Consider the following 26,619-nt stretch of genomic DNA (forward strand, 5'->3'; position numbering starts at 1 on the left):
AAAGTACTTGCTTTTCCTGTCCACTTATCTAAATTCTTACCTGTTTGATTTTTTTTTAAGATTCTCCGAATTTACTTCCCTAATCTATGCCACCTCCTGCAAACCCAAATATCTCCCCAACTACACAAGGTAAACCTATTTCCTCCCTTCTCTGTTCTAACAAACATATATTTGAATACACTTTTAAACCTCACTCCTCCCCAAATTCCTTAAACAACTGCATTCTCCATAGCTAACATACCATCATCTGCAGGTACAAAGATACTGCTTTTACTAGTCTCCTTCTCAATATTCTCTTATTCCTTGTACCAAGCACTCAGTACCCAAAAGAAACGATCTAGGAGATAACAGGCATCCCCTGGCATGTATCTCTTATTTTCTTCTCAGACAGCCCATAACTAATGACTACTCTCAACTATGGAACCCTACAAGGAGTTTTAACCCCTCAAAGTCACCTGTCTTCTCCAATTACCTCCTCCACTACCTTCTACATTTATTCAAGATGCATAGTCAAAAGCCTTCTGGATTTCCATAACAAAAACCCTGCCTTTTACTAACCTTCCGATGGTACCCAATTGGCACCCTACAATGGGCTGCCAAGGACTGCCCTTTCACATACCTACCTGCTCCTCCCTATCAGCTTTGTTACTATCCTGTCTGACCTTGCTGTTAAGACTCCTGCAAAGAGTTTTGCATTAACACTGCACAAGGACTGTCCTTCAGTTTTATCTCTACTTTACTCAAAACAATCATCGCCATAGCTTCTTCAAACATAGCTGCTAACCTATCATCATCCAATATATAATTAAAAATTTTAGTGAGTTCATCTATTACCTTCAGCCCCACTGTCTTACAGAAATCAAAAGGAAATCCAATAGGATCTTCGATTTATGCCTTAAATACCCTATATATTCCCTACATCCCCTATCCAAATTAAACTTTTATCTCATCTTTATCTCCTGGATCATGCAAGAACAGTCAATTATAATAACAGAGCACTTAAAAGGGCTTATTTCAGCAAAGGGTCATTTAATGTACAAGACCAGAGAGGTATGTCCGGACAGCAATAACTTACTTCCAGGACAATCTTGCAGAAGGTTCTGAAGTACAGGATACACACACATCAGAATATAGAGTTAATTAATGTTTTCCATTGAAATGACTGGCACCAAACCCTAAATAATTAAGCACTACAAAGAAGGCAGTCTCAAATTCCTCAGTTATATAATCTGTCATAAAAATCCCTCTTTTTCTGTGGCTCAAGTAAGAAGTTCTGCATGAATGCTTATGAAATGTGTTTTCAATCTTCCTAAATCTACATTTGAATGGTGTGCCCATGCCCTCAGCAGAGAAGTGAAAACAATCCATATTCTTGAGTGCTTGTCATCACCAGCAGTGGTCACATTCGATAAATATCCACATCACGGAAAAGTCATTATCCCAGTCATGAGATCACCCTCACTCCGTCCTTCTTTTGTTATCACCAGCAGTGGTTGCATTCGATAAATATCCACATCATTTGAAAGGTCATTAGCCCAGTTATAAGATCACCCTCACTCCGTCCTTCTTTTGTTATCACCAGCAGTGGTCTCATTAGATAAATATCCACATACTTTGAAAGGTCAATAGCCCAGTTATGAGATTCCCTTCACCCAGTCCTTCTTTTTGTAGCAGTGGTATGGGATTAGTAAATAGTGTTCCCATTTAGGTCATTAGGTGACTATGAGCTGACAAAGGACAAAATCCAAACCTTGAACTTTTTCTGCTCTGCCTAGGGCTTTTTATGAACAAAAGTCCTTGTATTAGTCTGTCAGCTAAAAACAAACATTAGTATAAAAAAGGAGTTGTTTCATTGAGGCTGATTTTCAAATTACTATTTTTTATTTTTTTTTTTTTGCAATTTATGTGGGTGTTTGTGACCATGTCTAAAGTGCTCTGTTCATCTTTTAATGAGAAATGATAAACAAAGCTGTTTAGCATTAAGCTCTCAACTACAAGCCTCACACTGACTAACCTTGTTACATACAGGTTCTTAACATCCTAATCGAGATATTATTACCTTGCATTCTAGAGCATAACAGCAGTACTGCATGTATTACAAAGTCTCTGTATGATTCCAAAGGTTGCCTAAAAGTGTGGCGTAAGGGCAATATATGCAACAGAGATACTGCCCCCAGTATAAAAGCTGATCCCGCATTAGCAAGCATATAATGATGGTTGCCTGGATGACATCCCCAGCAATTGAACAAGGGGTACCATCATCCAGGGATACTATCAAGTATTAGGGAATAAGTAGCCTAAACTAGGAGTGTGGTAAGTTTGACAGTAAGAAGGCACAGAGGCAAAAACAAGTAGAGAAAAGTAGAGGTGGTGGGTTAGGCTTTCATCTGCCTAAACACATTATTTAATACAGAGGAAGGTAAGGAAAAGGCAGGTTGGGATTTTACACATTTGGACAAATGATCATCAAGTGGTAGGGTATGAGCAGCACAGTGGTGTAGGGAGCAACAGTGTTCTCTCACAGCAAGAGGTTCTCTGGTTTGATTCTTAGTCGAGGTGTCTTCTGTGCAGAATCTGCAAGTTTTCCCTTTGTTCACATTTTATTTTTATTTATTTTTTTTGTTTTTTTAGTGGTTACTTCACTTTGTTCCTGCCTCTCAGGCATGCACTTTGCAAACTGGTGCCTCAAAATTATCTCTAGGTATTCAGGTGTGTCTGTGTGTCTGTGTGTGTGTGTGTGTGTGTGTGTGTCTGTGTGTCTGTGTATGTGTCTGTGTGTGTCTGTGTGTGTCTATGTGATTCAGTGAGTGATATGGAAAACAGACCTGGCAATCTATTCAATTCTTTACTTCCATAGTAAACTCTTATGACTGTGGCAGTTGTTCAAATGTTACTACAGAAGTTTGGTATGGCTAGGCTGATGAAAGGTGGGGTATGCTGGGTTTTGCTTTCACCTGTGTAATAAAAAAATTATTACAGTAAAACTGGCTATGATGGGTTAGGCTTGCAGCTATGTTAAGTGATTCAGTGCAGCAAAGTACTCTATGGGGGTAAGGCTTTCACCTGTGTAAATAAGTGGGTCTAATCTAATAGGATATGGTATTGTAGGTTAAACTTGCAGCTGTGTAAAAAAACACTTTATCAAGGTAAGGAGTACCATGTTAGGCTGATGTCCATAATCAAGTGATTCAGTATAGCAGGGTAGGGTACGATGGGTTACAGAGACTAGAGGGACGGATAACAAAAGATGCCTGCATTACAATGAATGTGAAGCCTCACATTCCTACAGTTACATTGGCATTACCTGTGGGGCTAATATAGATACTGTCATCAAACCTCATCTAGGATGTACATCACTATCCTTTATCCAGTTAGCATGGCTGCACAGGTACACATTTAAGTACAGTTACATTGGGAGTACTTGTGGGGTTAATATAGATGTTATCAAACCTCATCTAGGATGTACATCACTATCCTTTATCCAGTTAGCATGACTGCACAGGTACACATTTAAGTACAGTTACACTGGGAGTATTTGTGGGGCTAATACAGATGTTATCAAACCTCATCTAGGATGTACATCACTATCCTTTATCCAGTTAGCATGACTGCACAGGTACACATTTAAGTACAGTTACATTGGGAGTACTTGTGGGGCTAATATAGATGTTATTATACCTCATCTAGGATGTACATCACTATCCTTTATCCAGTTAGCATGACTGCACAGGTACACATTTAAGTACAGTTACATTGGGAGTACTTGTGGGGCTAATATAGATGCTATCAAACTTCATCTAGGATGTACATCACTATCCTTTATCCAGCTAGCATGGCTGCACAGGTACACATTTAAGTACAGTTATATTGGGAGTACTTGTGGGGCTAATATAGATGTTATTATACCTCATCTAGGATGTACATCACTATCCTTTATCCAGTTAGCATGACTGCACAGGTATACATTTAAGTACAGTTACATTGGGAGTACTTGTGGGGCTAATATAGATGTTATCAAACTTCATCTGGGATGTACATCACTATCCTTTATCCAGTTAGCATGACTGCACAGGTACACATTTAAGTACAGTTACATTGGGAGTACTTGTGGGGCTAATATAGATGTTATCAAACTTCATCTAGGATGTGCATCACCATCCTTTATCCAGTTAGCATGACTGCACAGGTACACATTTAAGTACAGTTACATTGGGAGTACTTGTGGGGCTAATATAGACGTTATCAAACTTCATCTGGGATGTACATCACTATCCTTTATCCAGTTAGCATGGCTGCACAGGTACACATTTAAGTACAGTTACATTGGCAGTACTTGTGGGGCTAATATAGATTATATCAAACTTCATCTAGGATGTACATCACTATCCTCTATCCAGTTAGCATGACTGCACAGGTACACATTTAAGTACAGTTACATTGGCAGTACTTGTGGGGCTAATATAGATGTTATCAAACTTCATCTAGGATGTACATCACTATCCTTTATCCAGTTAGCATGACTGCACAGGTACACATTCAAGTCAACCTTTCTACACAGCAGTAGAAGAGGAGGATGTGTTATTTCACAGCTTCTTTTTAAATTATATAAATTACTAACTATTATTCAGATTAAACCCATATACATCATACACTACAGAGATACAGAACAGGGACCATGCAATTAAATGATCCATTTGTGTAGTTAATACTCTAATTCTCTTTTTATACAGTTAAAATTCCCCACCTTTATCACCAGAAGAACAGACAAATCAAATCCCTTTTATAGATTAACACCTTAAGAAAAGAATGTATTCATTGATTCAAAATAATCAATATATGAATATCACCTCTGATGTATCCTCATATCCACAGTCATGCACCAAGACCAGTGTTACATTAAACCCTAGTAATCATCAACACCTGGAACTAAAGGGTTAAAAAACACTGAAAGTTGTGATGTACAAGTAACCTTGTCTATTGTGAGATACTCTATTAAAGGCATTGCTTTGCAACTGCTTACAGAGTCCAAAGTCTGAATATTTTATTAGAAACTGCTCAAAAAACAGTCATGTTCACATTATTGTCACGTCTTCCATCAAATCCACTGCCTTCCATTTCATTGCTACCATTATTGTGATTGACCTGTTTACATTAAAAATTAAACTTTAGGGAAATGCATTTAACATGTTACCATTACCTTTTCATACCATCTTACCTTGAGTCTTCCACTATGAATTTTCTCCTATTTTCCTCAAAAACTATCAATATCAGTAGAAAGCAAATTCCTACAAACTGTATCATTAATAAAGTTTTCACTTACTGTTGAGCTTATCTTCAGGATTCTCCTTCTGTTCTGTGTCGTTACCCTCTACGTCATCATTTAACAGTTTATCATGAGTATCTTTAAGCAGCAACAACAATTTCTCAGGAGGGATTTTGTATCCTGCACATAAAAACACAAAATCATAGCATTACTCATCAGACTCCTACTAAAACTAAATCGACAGCCAATTTATACACACATCTAACTCATCAGAATCCTAACAAATGCCCAAGATGGCTTCCATCCAACATTAAAGATCTTAACAGAACTAGATTCAATTGCGGACTTCCTCTAGAGTAACTTTGACAAGCATGATTTCACAGGTGCAGTTTTAAAACACTGATGCATGGCCTTTGATATAGGACCATAACTTCATATGGAGGCATTCCGAGGCAATGGAATATGTTACCACTACAGGTCAAAGTACTACTTTGGTTACCTTTAAAGTTAGTCTTGAGGACTGGATGGATAGACACAAATTTATACCAAAGTTATCATGTATGGGGGGGGGGGTCGGCATTATTAGGTGCTTTAAAAGGGTCTTTTTAAAGGTGTATATGGCTATTCTCTTATTGTCCTGTTATTGCTTGCTTCTAATGTTTCAATTCAAAGTAAAATTACAATATGGTTAACATAGTAGTCCAATGGAAAGTGCAGGTATACCATCCCCTGTTTTCGGGGCACAAAGCCATAAACTAGCAGATATAAAAGGGTCAGCTATCAGGAACAGTTAGAATGTCAAAGTTTAATGCCAGCAAGAGATGAACATAACAGCAAATTTTTTTGCCCACCTAGGGTTACGTATTTAACAGACTAATTAAACCTACAATTTAATTATACATATACCAAAGCTACAGTCCTTCTTACAGGAGTTCCACAAGTCTCTTTGAATCACATTCTCCTCTCTTTGATCCTAAACTTCTCTAGCTGATGTCCCACAACTTGAGATGATCACTTACACAAATGTTTGCTGTTTTCCCCTCTACGGAGTTAAATACAATGGCCTAGAAAAGCTTTTACAGATTTTATGTACACGCCCACAAACTGATAGCATTCATCTTTTTTAAAGTTAATGATAATATTTGGAACCCTGAATTATCTTTCACAGTAAATCATTAGATCTTGCACAACTGTGGGACAAAATTACACCCCTACAAATTTATAAATACCTAGTCATACAGCCTGATCACCATTTTTCCTTTATCATCACATAGAAAGAATCACAAAAAGTCCTTAATCACCTAAAAATTACACATAATTGAACTTACTCAAGATGCTTAAAAAGCAATAACAACAAATATTCTTTTACCAAAACTACAATGTATACTGCAGCTTAACATGGTTGGAAACAACCTCACTGTCAAATTACATGACACCCAATAAAAATTATGACAGTTTGTAAACAGCTGTGATCATTTTTCCCAGTAGTACCACCTGCTGACCAATGTAAATGTTTTACCATTACATAAAGGGCTGCAATCCTATCTGCAACTGTGTTGTAGGTCACCATTAATGATTCTATCCACCATTATCAAATAAACTCAGATCAAACAACAGTTGTGCAAAATCTTACATAACCACAGATGTCCTTCTCTTCTATGTTCCAGTATTCTTTACATATGGTTGTATTCCATCCTATGGCCCAGTGTCTGGCCAGTATAAAAAAGCTTTAAGCCACTGCCAGTACATTAGACATCGCACGTCTGTTTTGACAATGTTGGCCATAAAAGGACATCCGCACATACCATCCTTATAACAAGAATGCCCCATGAGGAACAAGTGTCCTGAGGAAAACAACAAGACATCTGGGGAACTGACAAGATGGAGGGGGAAGGAGGGAGGTACAGAATGATGCAACATCAGGGGAAGGAGGGAGGGACAGAATGCTGCAACACCAGGGGAAGGAGGGAGGGACAGAATGCTGCAACACCAGGGGAAGGAGGGAGGGACAGAATGCTGCAACACAGAAGAGAAGGACATCTACGGTTACAGCATGATTTTACACAACTATTCAATGTCCTTCTATTCAATCTTGCAGTATTCTTTACATATGGTTGTTTCCATCCTATGACTCGATGTCTGGCCAGTATAAAAAAGCTTTAAGCCACTGCCAGCACATTGGACATTGCACGTCTGCTATGACAACGTCAGCCATAAAAGGATGTCCGCACATACCATCCGCATAACAAGAATGCCCCATAAGGAACAAGAGTCCTAAGGAAAACAATAAGTCATCCAGGGGAACTGACAAGATACAGGGGGAAGGAGGGAGGGACAGAATACTGCAACACCAGGGGAGGGACAGAATGCTGCAACACCAGGGGAGGGAGGGAGGGAAAGAATGCTGCAACACAGAAGAGAAGGACATCTATGGTTACAGCAAGATTTTACACAACTATTCAATGTCCTTCTACTCAATCCTGCAGTATTCTTTACATATGGGAGAGTGCCATAGCTTAACTGGGACTTTGGGAGGTAAAAGGAACGGATGAAGGCTGCAAAGAAGAATTCTCCACAAACCCATGGAGAATAGCCCTCACAAACCCTGCTCTGGGCCTAGAAATAGAGTCCAACTCATAATGTTGGTAAAAGTGTGCAAAAAGGACCAAGTAGCAGCCTCTAAAATGGAATTAATATCCAGACCCTTAAAGAAAACCCATAAAGAAGCCAAAGATCTAGTGGAATGGGTTCTGACAGAAATAGGCAAATACTTGCCATGGAAATGATATCAAAACACAACAGCCTTAGAAATCCAACATAAAATAGTCTGCTTAGAAACAGGTAAAGCCAGAGCCCTGAGATCAAGGAACACAAAAGCTGATCTGACTTCCGGATAACTTTAGACTTGTCCAAGTAAAATCTAAGTTGCCTATGCACATCTAGCGTATGCAACATTTTTTCACTGGAGGACTGAGAAGGAAAAAAGGTAGGCAGGTGGATAGATTGATTAAGAGACAAGTCATTCACCACTGTAGGCATGAAAGAAGGGTAGGTTTGCAAGGAAAATCTGTCCTTGTAGAAAACCAAGAAAGGTGGAGATGACATCAAAACCTGCATCTCCAAGATCCTCCTAGCAGAAGTCAAGGCAACCAGAAGCACAGTTTTCCAAGAGCAAAACTTCATTGATGCAGAACCTGTGGGCTCAAAGGGGGACAGAGTTAGCTTTTCTAAAACATAATTAAGGTCCCAAGGTGGAGGAAATGGTTTCCTTGGGAGCTTAATATGCAGGATGCGTTTAAGGAAAAGTTTAACCTGCAATCTGGAAGCTAAAGGATGTGACAGTGGCAGACAAGCAGAAAGAACAGTGTAGTGGACTTTCACTTAAGAATATGACAAGCCACTTTTAAGTAGTTTGCACAGGTAAAACAGTACAACTGGAATGTCACAGAAAATGGATCTAGACTTCTTTTAAGGCACCAGATAGAAAATCTTCTGCATTTGGAAATATAAGACTTCCTTGCATTGTGTTTCCTGGCCTCCTGCAAAACCCCAAGCACATCCTGAAAATAAAGGTGCCTGAAAGGGATCAGAAGTTGATCACCCACAAGGTCAGTTGTAATGTTGACAGATGTGGATGCAGTAGGGATCCCTTGTTCTGTCTGAGCAGATCCAACCAGTGAAGCAACTTGTGGTGATGGCTCTTGGCTAGCTGAAAAAGAAGAGGGAACCAATGCTGTCTTGGCCAAAAGGAAGTCACCAACAAGATTTTCAGTTTGCCCTGCTGAATCCTCAGCATGACGTTCTGTATGAGGGGGAAGTGTGGGAATGCCTAAAGAAACATCCCCTTCCATGAGAAAGAAAGAAAGGGTATCCACTTTCTAAGCCAGAGGATGTGGGATCCTGGCACAAAAAAAGAGGAAGTTGTCTGTTTTAAGGGGAGGCAAATGGATTCAGATGTGGAGTACACCACCGATAAACCAGGTCCATGAACACATCCCTGTGAAGCATCCATTAGTGGGATTGTGTAATGGATCGGCTTAATGTGTCTGCCACAGAATTCTGAGGAGATGGTAGGTTAACAGCATGAAGAGTGACCTTGTACTGAATTGATAATTTCCATGCCTTGATAGCTACCCTGCATAGAAGGTAAGATTTGGTGCCTCCCGTTTATATACCAGAAGACAGGGGTGTTGTTTGTAAAAATCTTCAGAGGACCTGGTTGGAAAAGAGGAATAAAAATCTGCAAAGCTAGAAGCAGAGCCCAATTTCTCTGATGTTGATGTGCTCCCTCTTCTGAGATGGAGAACACAGACCCTGAAGCTTCCTGGAAGCAAAGGTTGCCCCCCAGCCTGTGTCTGAAGTGTCTGTGAAAAGCTGTTGAGAAGGCTCGGACAAAAGAAAAGGAAGGCCTGGATTCAGAGAGGGCTGCTGAATCCACCAGAGGAGCTCTGTTTTCAGGCAAGGAAGAAAAGGAATCATAACATCTAGTAGATGAGCATGCTGGGACCAGGAAGTCTTTAGAAACCACTGAAATTTTCTCATATGGAGTTTGCAAAGGGCAACATGGGAATTGTGGAAGTCATGAAGCCTAGAAGTCTGAGGAATTCCCTGGCTGAGATGGAAGGAAGAGTCAGGAGGGCCTCTATGAAACAAGTGAGAGATTGAGCCTTCTCTGTTGGTAGAAACACCATCATCGTCTGTCCTGAACCTGCACCCCAAGAAAATATAATCCTGAGATGAGTTGAACTGGATTTTTTTAAATTTATTGTGAAACCCAGGCTTTGAAAGGAGATGAATGGACTTCCATAGATTTGAGACACGTGATATGATCTGTGTTGCCTGCTAGGAAGACAAGGTAAGGTCATCCAGGTAGAAATAAACCTGAACACCCTGGACCCTCAAGAAGGCAATGGCAGGAGCTAGATACTTTGTGAATACCCTTGGGGCAGTGTAAAGACCAAAAGACAAGGCAGAAAATTGAAAGTGCAAAGAACCCACCAAGAAAAGTAAACATTTCCTGTATTGACGATGGATGGGAATATGCAGATAAGCATCTCTGAGATCCAGAGAAGCCATGAAAGCCTGAGGTGAAATGAGAGAAAGAGCATCTGCAGGGACAGCATCTGGAAAGAAGGTACTAGCAGGAAAGTGTTCAAGTGGGAGACATCTAGAATTGGTCTCCAAGGGCCATCCTTTCTTGGGACCAGGAACATTCCTGAGTAAAAACCCTTGCCTCTCTGATCCAAAGAAATAGTCTGAATGGTGCCCCGAGATATCAGTTCAAAAAGAGTTCTGGAAATAGTTGCAACTGACTGGAGGAGGGCTGTGAAATTCCCATGAAAGGAGGGAGATTCTTCCAAGTCATAAAATAGCCTTTTTGGATAATGAATAGGACCCAGGCATCCTGAGTGATCCTTGTCCAGGCTTGAAAAGAAACAGAAAGGTAAAGAGAAAGAAAAGTAGGACTTGGAAGAGAACGTTGGTAGTCACAGAGAACTGGGTCTGGCCTGAAAGGACTGCTGAGAAGAGGGAACTGAAGAAGATGTTTTTGACTGAGGGGGTCTTCTAGAAGACTTCTTAGACCTAGGAGCAGAAGAGGAAGCAGAGGACAAATGAGCAGGTCTTCTAACAAAAGAGGTCTTAACAGGGAAATTTCTATGAAACTGACTGGTGAGACAAACAGGTGTTGAGGTCTTAAAGCTCCTTCCCTTTTTCTTGCAGAGCCTTAAATAAGTCTGCAGCTGCTGTGCGAAAAAGAGCAGACTTGTCCAAAGGAGTGTCTAGTAATTTTGCCTTAATATCATCAGGTAATGGTTGAATTCTCAGCTATGAATGTCTCTAAGCACAGAGGTAGAAGCAGCAGCTCTAGAGGATGTCTCAATAACATCATAGCTGCACTTAGTAGAATGTCTAGCTACTTGAAAGGATGCATCGAAAAGTGACATGATCTATGTTTTAATCTCGGTGTCTGGCAAAGAAGATAAGAACTATGAAGCTTGAGAAAGCAAAACTAAGGAGCACCTAGACATGCAAGTCTGGTATTCAATACCTCTGATAGCTAAAGTGGAAGAGGGATATACCTTCTTACACAGTCTCTCAAGAATCTTGCTCTCTTTATCGGCTAGAAGGAGCTTGGCAGAAAGAGGTAACCAGAAAGACTTATCTGAATCTATGGAGACCACAGCTGGATCTGCAGAGAGGCATGCAGAGAAACTTGCAGTCATCGGGTACCTTATAAAATCTGTCAGGTCTTGGGAGCAGGGACCTGGGAGTCTGGAGTTTTAGAGGAGGAAGCAAATGCACCTAGGAAAGCTGGAAGGACTAGGGGAACTGCAGAGGGTGAGGGGACCTCCATCTGAAGGAAGTCATAGTACCTCTTCTGTTCTTCCAAAATCTGGGAGCAGACCCATATGAAGAACTCCCTAATTTTACTAATAGTCTCTCCAAAAGAAATTTCTTCCTGAGGGGAATCCCCTCCATTGGATTCCTCCTCAGGGGATGCATATTCCAGACATGAAGCAAGTTGTGGTGGAATATGCCAGGAAGTCATCATCAGAGGAAGGCTCTTCAGAATCATAATCAAACACCTGAGACCCAGCAGCCTGAACTGGAGAAGAGGAGAAAGAAGGCTGAGGAAGAGGGGAGGTAGGTTTCAAGGCCATCAAGGCCTTAATGAGACCCTGGGAAAAGGCTTCACAATCTGACTAAGGAAGAGGAATGTTGGGATGTTTTGTCTTTTGTTTCTTCTTAACATGGGGTGGTAGGTTGGCATAATAGTTAAGGTGTTTGCCTTACAGACATAAGGTACAGAGTTTGATTCTCACAGGGGGAAATTGGCTAGGCTTAAAATGGCCCACAAGGGCAGTTAGCAAAGTACTAATCTATGAACCTACTAATCTATGAACCTATGTCTTTCTATGACAGGGGACAAGGAAGAGGAACCCAATGTAGGCCTAAAGGCCGAAGTCAAGGCAAGATTCCTACATGCAGCAGCAGGCATGTCACCAGAGTCCTCCAGCACAAGTCACAGTTCCCCATGTCACCCAAAAAGGACGTCTGCATAGCCTTGGACATGCTGGGATCCACTCCCTTGGCAGCTTCCTCAGAGGTACCTGCCGAAGAAGCAGGCCCGAACTCCGACCATACCACCAACTCTTCACTGACCTCAAGGGGTACATCTGAGGTAGAAGGCACTGTGGAAGAGGACTCATGTTTCAGCTTACTTGTCTTCCTCTTCAAACTCAGCTCAGGTGAAGAACCCATCAGAATCCTCCACGACATATTTAGCCAGATATGTAAGCCACTGATTCTCAGGATACAGATTAAGAGCTGAAAGCCTGCTATGCAAAGTTTTAGGCACAAAGACCTGACAGATGGAACAGGATAGGTGGTCGTGACTAGGCCCTAAACAGAAAAGACAGAGGTCATGGCTATCGTTGTGTGACTTTTTGTGGAAATGGCCTTCCACACCTACACTTATGACATGAACAAAAACAGACAGCAACAGCAATAAAATAAATCCCCAAAGGGGGCACTTATCTGAAGCTGGTAGCCACACACACACACACACACACACACACACACACATGAAATCTGACTGCAATCCCCAAAGGGGGAACTTATCTGAAGCTGGTAGCCACACACACACACACACACACACACACACACACACACACACACACACACACACATACAAACACACATACAAACACACACACACACACATACATGAAATCTGATTGCAGACTGAACGTAGGAGTCAACCCTCTGAATAGCGGCAGAAAATTTCTGGAGTTGGTATGTGTGGATGTTCTTTAATGGCTGTTGTTGTCAAAGCAGATGTGTGAAGTCCCATGTACTGGCAGTGGTTTAAAGCTTTTGTACAATGGCCAGCCATCGGGTCATAAGGCGGAATATAACCATATGTAAAGAATACTACAACACTGAATAGACAGACATATGAAATTCCCAACCAGTTGTGACTATCACAGTCCACATCTGGACAGACAACAGTTTCCGATGAATACACCAGAACATGCCCTTTTGCAATTATAGCCTACAGTGTGGAATTCTACTCCAATGCATCTGCTTGCATACACCTCCTTCCTTAAAATCAGTTTTTAAATTACATTCTTAGACTCTCAGATCATACATTTTTATTATTTACCTCCCCCGCAACTTCTGAGGGCCTCTTCCAACCTCCCACACCACTGTCTAATCCATCCTTCCACTCTCCTTACTTCTGCTCTGGTCCACTAATACTGACCTCTCTCATGCCACTAACTTAAACTTCGGCTTCATTTTTATTATACAGGTCATCCCCCAAGCTCTTCCACTAAAATGAAGCAACGCATACAAGCACATAGTAATAAAAATATAAATGAAACACACTGCAAAACTGATACGTACAATATAAATGAAACATACATATTCAAGTACTCTAAACTGGAACACAGCTATAAAGTAATACCAAATAGTCATCAGTAGTAAAGCTGCCATAAAGAATGTAGCTTAATGCATGCAAGGTTTCAACATTATATAGCAGGTACTGAAGTTCCTGGAACAATCGGAAACAAGTAAAAATGAGTCCGGAATAAATTCAGATTTGCAGGGGCTCACAACCCTGAAAAAGTAGAACATAATAAAGCTTTAATGTTCCCTTGCAAGCTTGGGTGGACGTCACAGAAAGAAAAGAAATAACATTTTGTTAGAAAACATTGTTCATGTAGGTGTAAAATGAACTGCACCCAACCACAAAATATGCTGCAATACAACAATGATGGAGCTGCATATTAGCCATGATACTGTTATAAGTACCCGATAGTTTCCACCTATTGGGAAATAATATATACAAATGAAGGCACAAAATGTAAGTACCTTACATATTCTAGACAGTCACTGAATAGACAACACACAAAGCAAAGAATGCAGAATAAAAGATCACAAGTCCAGGGCTAAACAGTTCCACAGCCATTCAAAATCACACAGCTTCTCCAAAGCATCACTTACAAGCATAACAGAAGGATAGAAAAGTCCAGGATAGGAATGACTCGGCGGTAGCACCAGGATAAGGCCACTGCACCTTGAAGAGGCACTTCAAAACTGGCCAGCTGAAATTTGCCATCAGATGCATTCCAGTGAGGCCATGAAGTCGCTTTCTTCTGGCAATTAATTACCAAATATTCTTACATCAGGAAGAACATATTAAACAAAAATAACCCACACAAATTCACAGCATCAGCAGTAAAGTAGACAGAGCAGTGAGGCAAAGCCAAGCACCATCAGATTCAGAGGGCTTTAACATCCACCCGCCCAGTTAATCTTTCTCCCATCACCTCAAAACTAATGTGCACTATTAACTGCTGTAGATTTTTACCACAAAATTGTAAATAGAGAAAGGCAAACAAAACATACACTGTAAAAACTCTATTCAATGTAAAAAAGTAATTTTGTTTATACTATCTTCTGCAATTATCTCTTGTGAATTTTTTTGCAGGTTTTTTTTCCTTGTGTGCATATCATTCATGACAAAATATTTGTAATCTTCACATCTGCTGCAATTACGATCACTTTATGATTTCGGTGTACAAGAAAATAATCAACTTTGACAAGTTCATATATACATATATATATATATATATATATATACATATATATATACATATATATACATATATATATATAATATATATATATATATATATATATATAGGGTAGAACGTGTCCACTACATCTATAAAAAGGACTGCATGTAGTTATCCCATAACATTAATAAATGCAGTGCATAAAATACAGCCTGCTATGATAAGGGTATCTCTGGTTTCCTATGTCTGTAAGTAGGACTACATGTAGTTATCCTGTAACATTAATAAATGCAGCACATGTAATACTGCCTTCTATGATAAGGGCATCTCTGGTTTCCTATGTCTGTAAGTAGGACTACATGTTCTTACCCATAACATTAATAAATGCAGCACATGTAATACAGTCTTCTAGGACAAGGGTATCTCTGGTTTTCTATGTCTGCAAATAGGACTACATGTAGTTATTTTATAACATTAATGAATGCAGCACATGTAATACAGCCTTCTGTGATAAGGGTATTTCTGGTTTCTTATATCTGTAAGTAGGACTACATGTAGTTATCCTGTAACATTAATAAATGCAGCACATATGATGTAGCCTTCTATGATAAGGGTATATCTGGTTTCCTATGCCTGTAAGTAGGACTACATATAGTTATCCTGTAACATTAATAAATGCAGCACATATGATACAGCCTTCTATGGTAAGGGTATCTCTAGTTTCCTATGTCTGTAAGTAGGACTACATGTAGTTATCCTGTAACATTAATAAATGCAGCACATAATACAGCCTTCTATGATAAGAGTATCTCTGGTTTCCTATGTCTGTAAGTAGGACTACATGTAGTTATCCTGTAACATTAATAAATTCAGCAGATGTAATACAGCCTTCTATGATAAGGGTATCTCTGGCTTCCTAAGTCTGTAAGTAGGACTACATGTAGTTATCCTGTAACATTAATAAATGCAGGACATGTAATACAGCCTGCTATGATAAGGGTACTCTGGTTTCTTATGTCTGTAAGTAGGACTACATGTAGTTATCCTGTAACATTAATAAATGCAGCACATGTAATACAGCCTTCTATGATAAGGGTATCTCTAGTTTCCTACGTCTGTAAGTAGGACTACATGTAGTTATCCCATAACATTAATAAATGCAGCACATGTAATACAGCCTCCTATGACAAGGGTATCTCTGGTTTCCTATGTCTGTAAGTAGGACTACATGTAGTTATGGTATAACATTAATAAATGCAGCACATGTAATACATCCTTCTATGATAAGGGTATCTCTGGTTTCCTATGTCTGTAAGTAGGACTACATGTAGTTATGGTATAACATTAATAAATGCAGCACATGTAATACAACCTTCTATGATAAGGGTACCTCTGGTTTCTATGTTCGTAAGTAGGACTACATGTAGTTATCCTGTAACATTAATAAGTGCAGCACATGTAATACAGCCTTCCAAGATAACGGTACACAGCTCTTCAAGTAGTAGTAGTAAAATATAGGTTCTCATTCTTATTCACTTCACTTTCCTGACTTGATTTAAGGAAGAAGTACAATGCAATCCATTTAAAATTGTATGAAATGTTTACTTAAGTAGAATTTTATATCATATATATGCTCCTGGAATGTTTTTCTTCCATATTTCTTTGTCTTTTCTATAGAAGATCCATCACAAGAATAAAGGTGGCTAGGTATACAACTGCTTGGGTGTTACAGTCACACCTACCCCTAGAAGGAATTACCACACAAGGCCCAACACTGATCCAAGTACACCTTTCGCATGATGCACATCTAACTTTTATTGTTTGTGCTCAGAAAGTTCTCTTCAGAGGACATCCTCTGAACTTTATTCTAGAATAAAGACACTTGATGTGGCAATTCATTTGTACCCAACAAATACTCCCCGGGTGAATGACAAAGTGTCTATCAGCAGTGTTTTACATTTAAAGTCATAAATTGTATAATTTATAACTTGTATTATATGGTTCAATTTTATTATTGAGAATAAAGATTTACATACAAACAAGTTATCTGATAAAATATCTATTATTTTTAATTTTGAAGGCTTAACTTTTATATTAAATAAAACTATTTAACATTTTAGTTTACTTTTATTTTATATATTTCACATGTGATCACGTATTACTACCCATAGTATTTATTTATTTATTGAGGATATGTTTTACTGTGAGACTGTATGACTTTAAAACCACCTTTCAAGTCAGCTGATATAATACAAACATGTTACTTTGTTACATAAAATGCGAGTTAAGACATACATGTATTTTCTGATGAAGTCCAATTATACTAAAAGGACAAAAATGCTAAAAATTCTTTAAATTAAAATTACTTCCTCTCCGCGAAGCATTTCCTGTGACTTTGCTCACTATGTCTGTTGCTGTAGAATGTTTAGTGGTTGCCTTACCCCAAGACAACCCACTGTCCATCTTAAAAGTCAAGGTGTGGCACTGAGTGATCACCATTCAGGTAACCAGTGTAACAAAGTACAGGGCATACTTGTGAAACTGCCCATCTTACCTTCAAACTCTAGTAATGCAGGGCCTCCCTTTCAGGCCTTTCTGATTACATCCCACATATCTACATCCTTACACTTACTTGTTACTCTGCCTCTGTGTGTCATTGACTGGTCACCATTCAGGTAACCAGTGTAAGTACAGGGCATACTTGTGAAACTGCCCATCTTACCTTCAAACTCTAGTAATGCAGGGCCTCCCTTTCAGGCCTTTCTGATTACATCCCACATGTCTATAACCTTACACTTACTTGTTACTCTGCCTCTGTGTGTCATTGACTGGTCACCATTCAGGTAACCAGTGTAAGTACAGGGCATACTTGTGAAACTGCCCATCTTATCTTCAAACTCTAGTAATGCAGGGCCTCCCTTTCAGGCCTTTCTGATTACATCCCACATATCTATATCCTTGCACTTACTTGTTACTCTGCCTCTGTGTGTCATTGACTGGTCACCATTCAGGTAACCAGTGTAAGTACAGGGCATACTTGTGAAACTGCCCATCTTATCTTCAAACTCTAGTAATGCAGGGCCTCCCTTTCAGGCCTTTCTGATTACATCCCACATATCTATATCCTTACACTTACTTGTTACTCTGCCTCTGTGTGTCACTGACTGGTCACCATTCAGGTAACCAGTGTAAGTACAGGGCATACTTGTGAAACTGTCCATCTTACCTTCAAACTCTAGTAATGCAGGGCCTCCCTTTCAGGCCTTTCTGATTACATCCCACATGTCTATATCCTTACACTTACTTGTTACTCTGCCTCTGTGTGTCATCATTGTACGGACTGAGACACATGAAAATTGTTCAAGACCAGTGATTTTATGCTACGAACCAAATAAACATTTGACAGCCCCTGGGTGGGTGTAAAGTGACAAAACTGTATGTGGGGCTAGTGAGTTACTGGGATCCAAAGGAGGAGCTGGGGGTCTACATCAGAAGCTCCAACTTCAGTGCTCTGTGCACTTCTGAGATGGTATAGGGCAGAGCAGAACAGTTTAGTATCTTGGTTAATATCTTGCAGAAGCAGGTTTGATTCCCGAAATATCCACTTTCCTAATGCATGATACTAGACCCCTTTGTCATTTGTGAAAGGGGCCAAACATATCCAACAGGTTTTACTCTTCTTTCACAGTTAGGGGGTCACCACAGTGGATCACCTGTCTGCTCATGATTGGTAGTGGAGCTTTACAGTGTCGAGCTGTCAGCCCAGCACCCAACCTTCCACAGAAGGCACACACACATGCACTCATGGCAATTTAGAGTGACCAATCCACCTACAGCATGTCTTTGGGATGTGGGAGGAAACTGGAGCACCTGGAGGAAACCCACGCGACCACAGGGAGGAATTGCAGACTCCGCACAGAGGGCACTCCAGCCGAGGATCGAACCAGAGAACCTCTTGCTGTGAGGGGGCAACGCTAACTGCTGCACCACCACGGATGCCCCATCTAACAGGTTTTAGAATGTAAACAAATAGTACATTATAAAGATAATAAAGACTGCTGGATCTCTGTGTTATCACTTTCTTGGAATATTCAGTATTTCATGGGGTAGTGCACATTTAACAAGAGATTGTTGTTTCATGTAAAAGAACAAATGCATAAACCTTGCAGGACATAGAGAGAAGAATATGAAAAGGTGGAATTAATAAAAATTTAATTTACAACATCATCGCATACAGCATAAGCAACAGAAAGAAAGTGTGACATCGAAAACTAGAGCATGTTTTAACTATGCGAGGTGTGCTCCTAAAAAAGCATGGAGAGATTATTTATGATTATATAGATTCATTATAGAACTGTATTAAAATAGCTGTGTCAGGACATCTGAAGTTAAAAGGTGGTAGAGGATTTTTTCTTAGTACAGTGCATACATTTCTGAATGATTCATCTGGTTCTTATTTAGTAAGTGTGGAGTTTGGATGCTTCTCTTATGTCTTACTAATTTTCTCAAAGTACTCAAACTTCACTCTGCTTCTTAAAAATGTTGGTTGAACTGGTTTCTATAGACTGCACACCTGTAGCTCTTACCAAAGAGTCGAGACACCTTGACACAGCATTTTAATAGGACACGCCTACTTCTCACAATGAAGATCTACCTAAATAGGATAGAACTACACTTACCTACTGAAATCAGTGTTTCATAGTTCTGCACCATCACTTCCTTGTGAAGCTCCTTGTCTTGTTTTCTTAACATCTTCCACTCTTCTTCTGAGAAGATGACAGCAACATCCTCAAAGGTTTCTGGAACCTGTAAAGAAGCACATTGTATAGTTCATTTTTTTTCTTTTACTGCTAATGACATAAAAAGCTGCCATTTTCAGCCCGGAACACTGGCATTTGTCACTAGAAGGGACACTGTTATACTACAACAGCAGTGGTGGTCACACACTAATCAAGAGGTAAGTCCCCCTTTCATTCCAATGACTAAAGGCTGCCACACCATTTCAGTACCTTTAAAGGGTAATGCTTTCAGAGAAAAGAAAATCTCAAGGGTGCAGAGCCTAGACGGCCAACTGAGAGTAGTGAACTTTGAGAGCTCCATAAACTAGTATAATAATATAAGAAAATTTTATTATTTTAAAGTTTAAAACATCAGACATCTATAGATAAACTACTAAACTACATAAATATCAATTCTGGTGAAGATATACAAAAATTTTCCAGTCAAGTAACTTGGAGATATTGAGTCACTGAATATGAACAACTCAAGGAATTCTCAACTAGATGCTGCTTTGAAAAAAAAGAACTGCAATTGATGACATCTGCCTTACAGGAACTATCTTTGAAGATGGATGGCTTTAGAAAATGACTTAGAAAACCTCAAATTAAATTCTCAAAAAACAGACCGATACTCTTACGGGACTATTACAGCAACACCATACAAAAATAACAAATATAGAGACTTCTCTAAATGACAGTGAAGGAAGACTCAAAGAGGAAGAATTCCAAAAAGAATTTCTGCTTAAACAGAATACATGGCTGCTTAACAAAATAGATGATTTAGAAAACAGGAAAAAGAGAAACAACATAAGGATCTTTGGTCTGCCTGAAAACACTGAAGGAGAAGACATTATTTCATTCTTAACAACCTAGATTCCTGAATTGTAAGACTTGAAAGAGGGACTTTTCATTTGGAATTGAAACAGCGTATAGAGCACTGAGGAAACCTGCTTCTAACTCCACAAATACTCCACCTAGATCCATAGTTATAAAATTTCTTTCATTTCTGGACAAGGAACTAATATTAAAATCTGCTTGGAGAAAATCACCATTAAAATACAATCAAAGCCTGATAAGATTCTACAATGATTATTCTTCCAGAATACTAGAACAAAGGGAAAAAGTCTGGCCAATAATAAAACTGTTGAAACAAAACATCATTAAAGCACAGCTGGCCTTTCCAGCCACAATAAAAATACTTTTTGCCAATGAGATGAAAACCTTTAATGACTTAAAAGAAGCTACTATATTTATCAAAAACAACAACATAGTGTCTATCCCAGAAGAAATGGAATGGATGGCTCCTACTCTCTTAAAAGAATAAAAGAAACCAATCCTTGGACTGATGCTAGAAAGAAGAAACAAAAAACTGATTCCAAGATAGCTGCCCCAAAAAATAACTCTCACAAGTACATCTCTCAAAGTATTAACTGATATGGTACATCACTTGTCATCTGTTTTTATTTAAAAAACGGAGGGTTTCTTAAACAACTGAGAAACAATAATGACTTATTCAGAATGTTTAAAGATTCCAGTAATTCTTCACAAACAAAGGTAGATCAAGATGGGTTACTATTTACATTATATGTAAGCCAAACAAAGCACCATATAATACAAACATAGAAGTTTCTATTCCCCTACTTGAACTCAGTGAATACTTATCTTGTTCATTTTTCATTGTTTTTACTTATAATAATTTAAGTAATTAATTCAACAAGGTACCATTCATCAGAGTTCAGACTCAAATGTAACAAATTAACATCATATATAATAGCAGTAACAGAAGAGTGTTTTGAAAAAAATGCTGTCGTGGAGACTAATGCCATTTTCAGTTAAAGTATGATTTAGAAATGTCATGTATATCCTGGTTAAGTAATAGTAGCAAGCTCTTAGTACAAATGTCATCATTATTCTGTTTAAACATAGTTAATATCAATTATGGCAGGTATCACAGCTACAAGTGCTATTTGATCAATCCTGATATGGTGTGCATGGATGCAGCTGTGTCTGGCAGCTACCACAAATGCCATTATTCTGTCTAAACATAGTTAATATCAATTATGGCAGGTATCATAGCTTCGAGTGCTGTTTGATTAAGTCTGACATGGTGTGTGTGGATGCAGCTATGTCTGAAAGCTGTTGTATGTTGCAGTTTTCATCTCCGGAAAGCTGTGGGTTTGCGGCTTGTGATCAAGGTTTACTGATCCTTGTGTATTAGGAAGAGACATTTGGTGTTTTAGCCTGAATCCAGGGGACGGGGGGGGGGGGGTGGATAAAACTGTGATTTGGGATATTTTGGCAGAGAATAGTTTGTTTATACATCTGCTGAGTGAGAGGTAGGAAGGCTGGGAGAATGTGTTATCTCTTGTTGTGGCGGCTTGTTGGGAAGTTTTTTTTTTTATTCGTTTGCTCTCCGTTCTTTTCCTGGCTGCTGCCTCGCTGAAAGGGAGGGAATTTAGGCTTGAAGTTGCAGTGAAGTGAAACTTTGCTTCAGGTGCATCGCGAGCCTCTGGTATGCAGTATACAGACACACTAAAAGAAACAGATGCTCCCAGGTTGCTATGGTAATGGAGACAGAGTGACAATAATGCTTAATGGCTCTGTGGAGCCTCCAAGATGATTCTCGGCAATGTTTTTGGTTTAAAAATATATATATATATATATATATATATATATATATATATATATATATATATATATATATCTATAAAAAATAAAAGGGCTATTTTAAACCACATGTAAACATATTGATAGTCTCCCAACACTTTGTTTAGCTCATTAAGTTAATTCTTGATAAAAAAAATAATAATAATAATAAGCGTAATTTTATATTTAAAATATATTTTGGCCCAAACACATTAAGGACTTGTATAACAGTGGAAGTCTGAGTTATTGTGAAAGACTAAAAGCACTTGGTCTTGTGCAGAACCCTTTGCAGGTCTGGGAGGTGAGCTTGCTCAGATGTGTTGGGCATATATGGACAGCTGATTCTAGGGGTGTTTGGGGTTGCCAGGAAGTGGTAGAGAGTCATCAGATTTCCTTCATGTAAACATCTGTGGGAATGGAAGGTGTGTTGATTGGTTCACTGGTAGAGTGGCCACTGCATGGAACAGGCTGGTAAAATGGAACAGGATAAATATTGGTTTGGATATTTTAAGAAAATCCTGTAACCACACCACATGAACTAGTGAATGGTATTCTGGCAAAACTGGATGGGCATTACTGCCCGTGCTTGAAGTACTGATATGTGCGTATGTAAGGACGGAAATATACTTATAACAAATAAGAAACTAGAAGGGTATCATAATTTAAAGTCTATGGACTGTATAAACATGCTTGGAAGGAGCTAATAATAAGAATAAGTGTTACAGTTTGTGGTCTCTCAAATAACTAAGCAACAGCCAAAAAAAAAAAAAAAACACACACAAAAGTTAGGTAATGTATGATTTTAGTAAATCTAGACATAAAATATATAATCATCATATAAGACGAAGCAATCTGCTGAATTTAGATATTAAAGACAGGATTTAATAACACGGACTTGTTTATAATAACACTACTGTCTTAACTTGTCATAAATGACATACATTACATTGAACATCAAGGGGCGGCATACATATACATGACATCAAACTGACTACGTTGATCAAGGGAAACAATACAAGCCTGAACTAGGAATGTCACAGAATTAACAATCACATTCTGAACAAACAGTATTAAATTGACAATAATCACTCAGTTTAACCTTTGCTATTATACAAAATAGAATGTTGCCATTTAAATCTAAAAACTTTCAGTATATGCCATAAAATTTATGAATATGGAAAGGGAACTTATAATTATTAATCACAATAAGTTTTTAACCTATAATTTCACTCATTTTATAATAAGAAATGACAGATATGAAAATCCTTATGTGTAGGAAATGGGGGAAGAGGGATGCACTGATAACTAAAATGCACTAACTTTCATCGATGTTCACATAAAACAAACTTGATGCTTTAAGTAAGTTAGCAACAAACAAAGTGATTACTTAAATACTGGCAAATAATGAAATATAACTTCTGATATATCCAGTAAAATACATTGTATTATAAACATTAGGTCTCTTTCAATTTTCTAGTTTAAAAGCCTGCGTTTTGCTTGTTTCCTGCCTTTCCTGTAACTAGTCTAGTCCAGATACAGATTTGCTGCATCCAGGACTGTTTGTAAGCTTCTGAGCCCCCAAAGCCTTACTGTGTTGGAGTTCTAGATTATCGGTGGGAGTGGTAAGCGCGAGGTAGTCTATCTACCACAAGAGTAGTTTCTGGCCCACAAATTGTAGTTTATTGGCCGTTTGGGCAGTTTTTCCATCTCTTTCAACTTTCTGGTTTAAAAGCCTGTGTTTGTGCTTTTTTCCCACCTTTCCTGTAACTAGTCTAGTCCAGATGCAGATTTCCTGTAGCAAGGACTGTTTGTAAGCTTCTGAGCCCCCCAAGCCTTTCTGTGTTGGAGGGAAGCCTTCTAGCTTATCAGTAGGCGTGGTAAGCACTAGGTAGCCTATCTACCACAAGACTGGTTTCTGGCACAGAAATTGTAGTTTATTGGCCGTTTGGCAGTTTCTCCACCTCTTTCAATTTTCTGGTTTAAAAGCCTGCATTTGCACTTGTTTCCCACCTTTCCTGTAACTAGTCTAGTCCAGAAATAGATTTACTGTATTCAGGACTGTTTATAAGCTTTTGAGCCCCCCCCCCCCAAGGCTTTCTGTGTTGGAGGGAAGCATTCTATCTTATCAGTGAAGTGATAAGCACTAGGTTATCTACCACAAGATCCAGGTACAGATTCTTAGTTTTAGCACTTTAATTTACTTATTCGTGCTCAGCACTTGTTCAGAACTTGTTGTTAGCACTACATAAGCTACAAATTACTACAGCAGTCAACCTTCCTCTTTACCTAGAGGAAAAACATTTTTGTACTTACTTTTCTCACTGGCTTAGTGAAAAACAGCTCATATACTCACTTTCCTCACTTGTCTAGAGGAAAGCAGTTATTTATTCAAGCATGTCCAAGGGTCAGCTTCCAGTTTTCTCTCAAGTCTATCTAATGAATCTGGGCATCTTGGGGCAATGTAGCAATTGCCTTATGTACACAGACAATCCTCTCCTCCTACCACCCAACACCACAATCTGTGAGAGATGTACTTATCTAGCCAAACTGGAGGTAAAGCTCTCTCCAACCAAGACTGAACTTGACAGTCAAGAGGAGAAGGTAAACACTTGTACCACACCACACACCACATAGTCCCACTAAACCTACACCACCAAAATCCACACATATTAACACAAAAACATTTGCGGACGCTCTCAATAATAATCTGCTCAAGCAACAGAGACCCCCAAAGCAGAAAAGCAAGCAACCTCCACCCCCAACACAACCCAAATGACACACAGCCCACAGACTCAGTGTGCCACTCAACCACAGCCCATAAGGCAAAACAATGTACCCAACACACTAGTCATAGATGATTCTATAGTCAGGCACACTGATGTCCCACTCACCAGACTAAACAAGGAGAAGGTTACTGTCAGCTGCCTGTCGGGTGCCAGGATCCGCCACATAACCCATGCACTCATGTCACTCCACAACAAGTACAAATATGACTCTGTCAGTGTCCATGTTGGTGTGAATGACGTCAGATGGTCATCCCTGGACTACATGAAAAGACGCATGGAAGAGCTCTCTGATCTTGTAGCCCAGGCAGGTATGACCCTAGCCCTGAGTAGCATCCTGCCATTGCCCAGTATGATACCACAGTACAAGGACAAAATGATTGACTTAAACAATTGGCTAAGCTTCTGGTGTCATTCTAAGGGGATCCAGTATATGTCTGCCTGGGACGACATGGTCAACGGACCACGATGCTTTGCCAGAGATGGCCTGCAGCTGTCACTCCTGGGATTCCGAATACTGGCTAAGGCTCTTGCTGGCCCTATAGTGCCTTTTTAAGGCAAGATTCAAATGACAAATTCACCATCATAACAGGAACAGGCAAGCAAAAACTGAGGGTAATGCTACTCAGTGCTAGAAGTCTAAATCTCAAAATGCACTCCCTTGAGGCACTCCATAAAATGGAGAACATCGATATCTGCAGTGACTGAGATCTGGTTCAAGGCTCCATAGAGCACCCCTGCATTACCAGGCTATAACTCATACCACATTTTTCGGCCACCTAACCTGGACCGGAACACCAAAGGCAGAGATGTGTCCACATTCATTAAGGATATCCAGACCTCCAGTTTAGTAGCTCAGCATAATGCATCCGAGGTTATCCAAGTGTAACTAACTCTGGGCAAAACTGCAGTCCAAATTGTAGCTTGCTACAGATCCCCCACCATGCCCCAGGATTCCCGCTCCTCTTTTCTTGATATACTGGAAAATATTAGGGCTCAACCAAACACGGTAATAATGGGCGATTTCAACTACCCCAACATTAACTGGGAAAACTACTCGTATACCAAATCCTTCGCTCAACACTTTCTGGAATTCATAAATTCCAATGCCCTGGATCAACTTATCCACTCCCCCACAAGTGGAAACAATATCCTAGACCTAGTCATTACCAACATGAGTGACCTGTGTTCCATACCTGAAGTCAACTCCTCATTGGTCAGATCTGACCATAAGCTAATCACCCTGGATATCCACATCTCACCCCCACCTCCCATTAAGGAAATCACAGTAAAAAAATTCTCCAAAGCCAACTTCAAGCTTCTTAAGACAGAAGTGGTGAACTTAACAACACCCATGCAGATGGACAATACAGTTACAACTGCTGAATCCTACACAGATGCACTCTATAAGCACTTACACGATTGCATGGATTGTGCCATCCCAAACTGAACCAAGACGCTATCCTCCAGAAAAAGGAACTCAATCTGGTGGTCCCCTGCCATAAACAAACTCTACAACATAAGGAAGAAACTGTTGCAAAAGAGAGTAAAATCCCATGAGTCAA

General features: G+C 39.4%; 1 protein-coding gene across 3 annotated transcripts in view; it reads right to left on the reverse strand.

Annotated features, from left to right (window-relative positions):
• Positions 1–26,619, reverse strand: part of LOC122813962 (zinc finger protein 585A-like) — a 420,613-nt gene that overhangs the window by 37,188 nt on the left and 356,806 nt on the right. For all 3 annotated transcript variants that reach the window (XM_044086514.1, XM_044086513.1, XM_044086512.1), the window contains 2 exons: positions 19,527–19,653; positions 5,321–5,443 (listed from right to left, as the gene is read on the reverse strand). In XM_044086514.1, coding sequence (XP_043942449.1) covers positions 5,321–5,443; positions 19,527–19,653 — 250 coding nt within the window. The remainder of the gene's footprint in view (positions 1–5,320; positions 5,444–19,526; positions 19,654–26,619) is intronic.

Source organism: Protopterus annectens, chromosome 10.part0 (assembly GCF_019279795.1).
Source record: "Protopterus annectens isolate FY-2018-M chromosome 10.part0, PAN1.0, whole genome shotgun sequence".
NCBI lineage: Eukaryota > Metazoa > Chordata > Ceratodontiformes > Protopteridae > Protopterus > Protopterus annectens.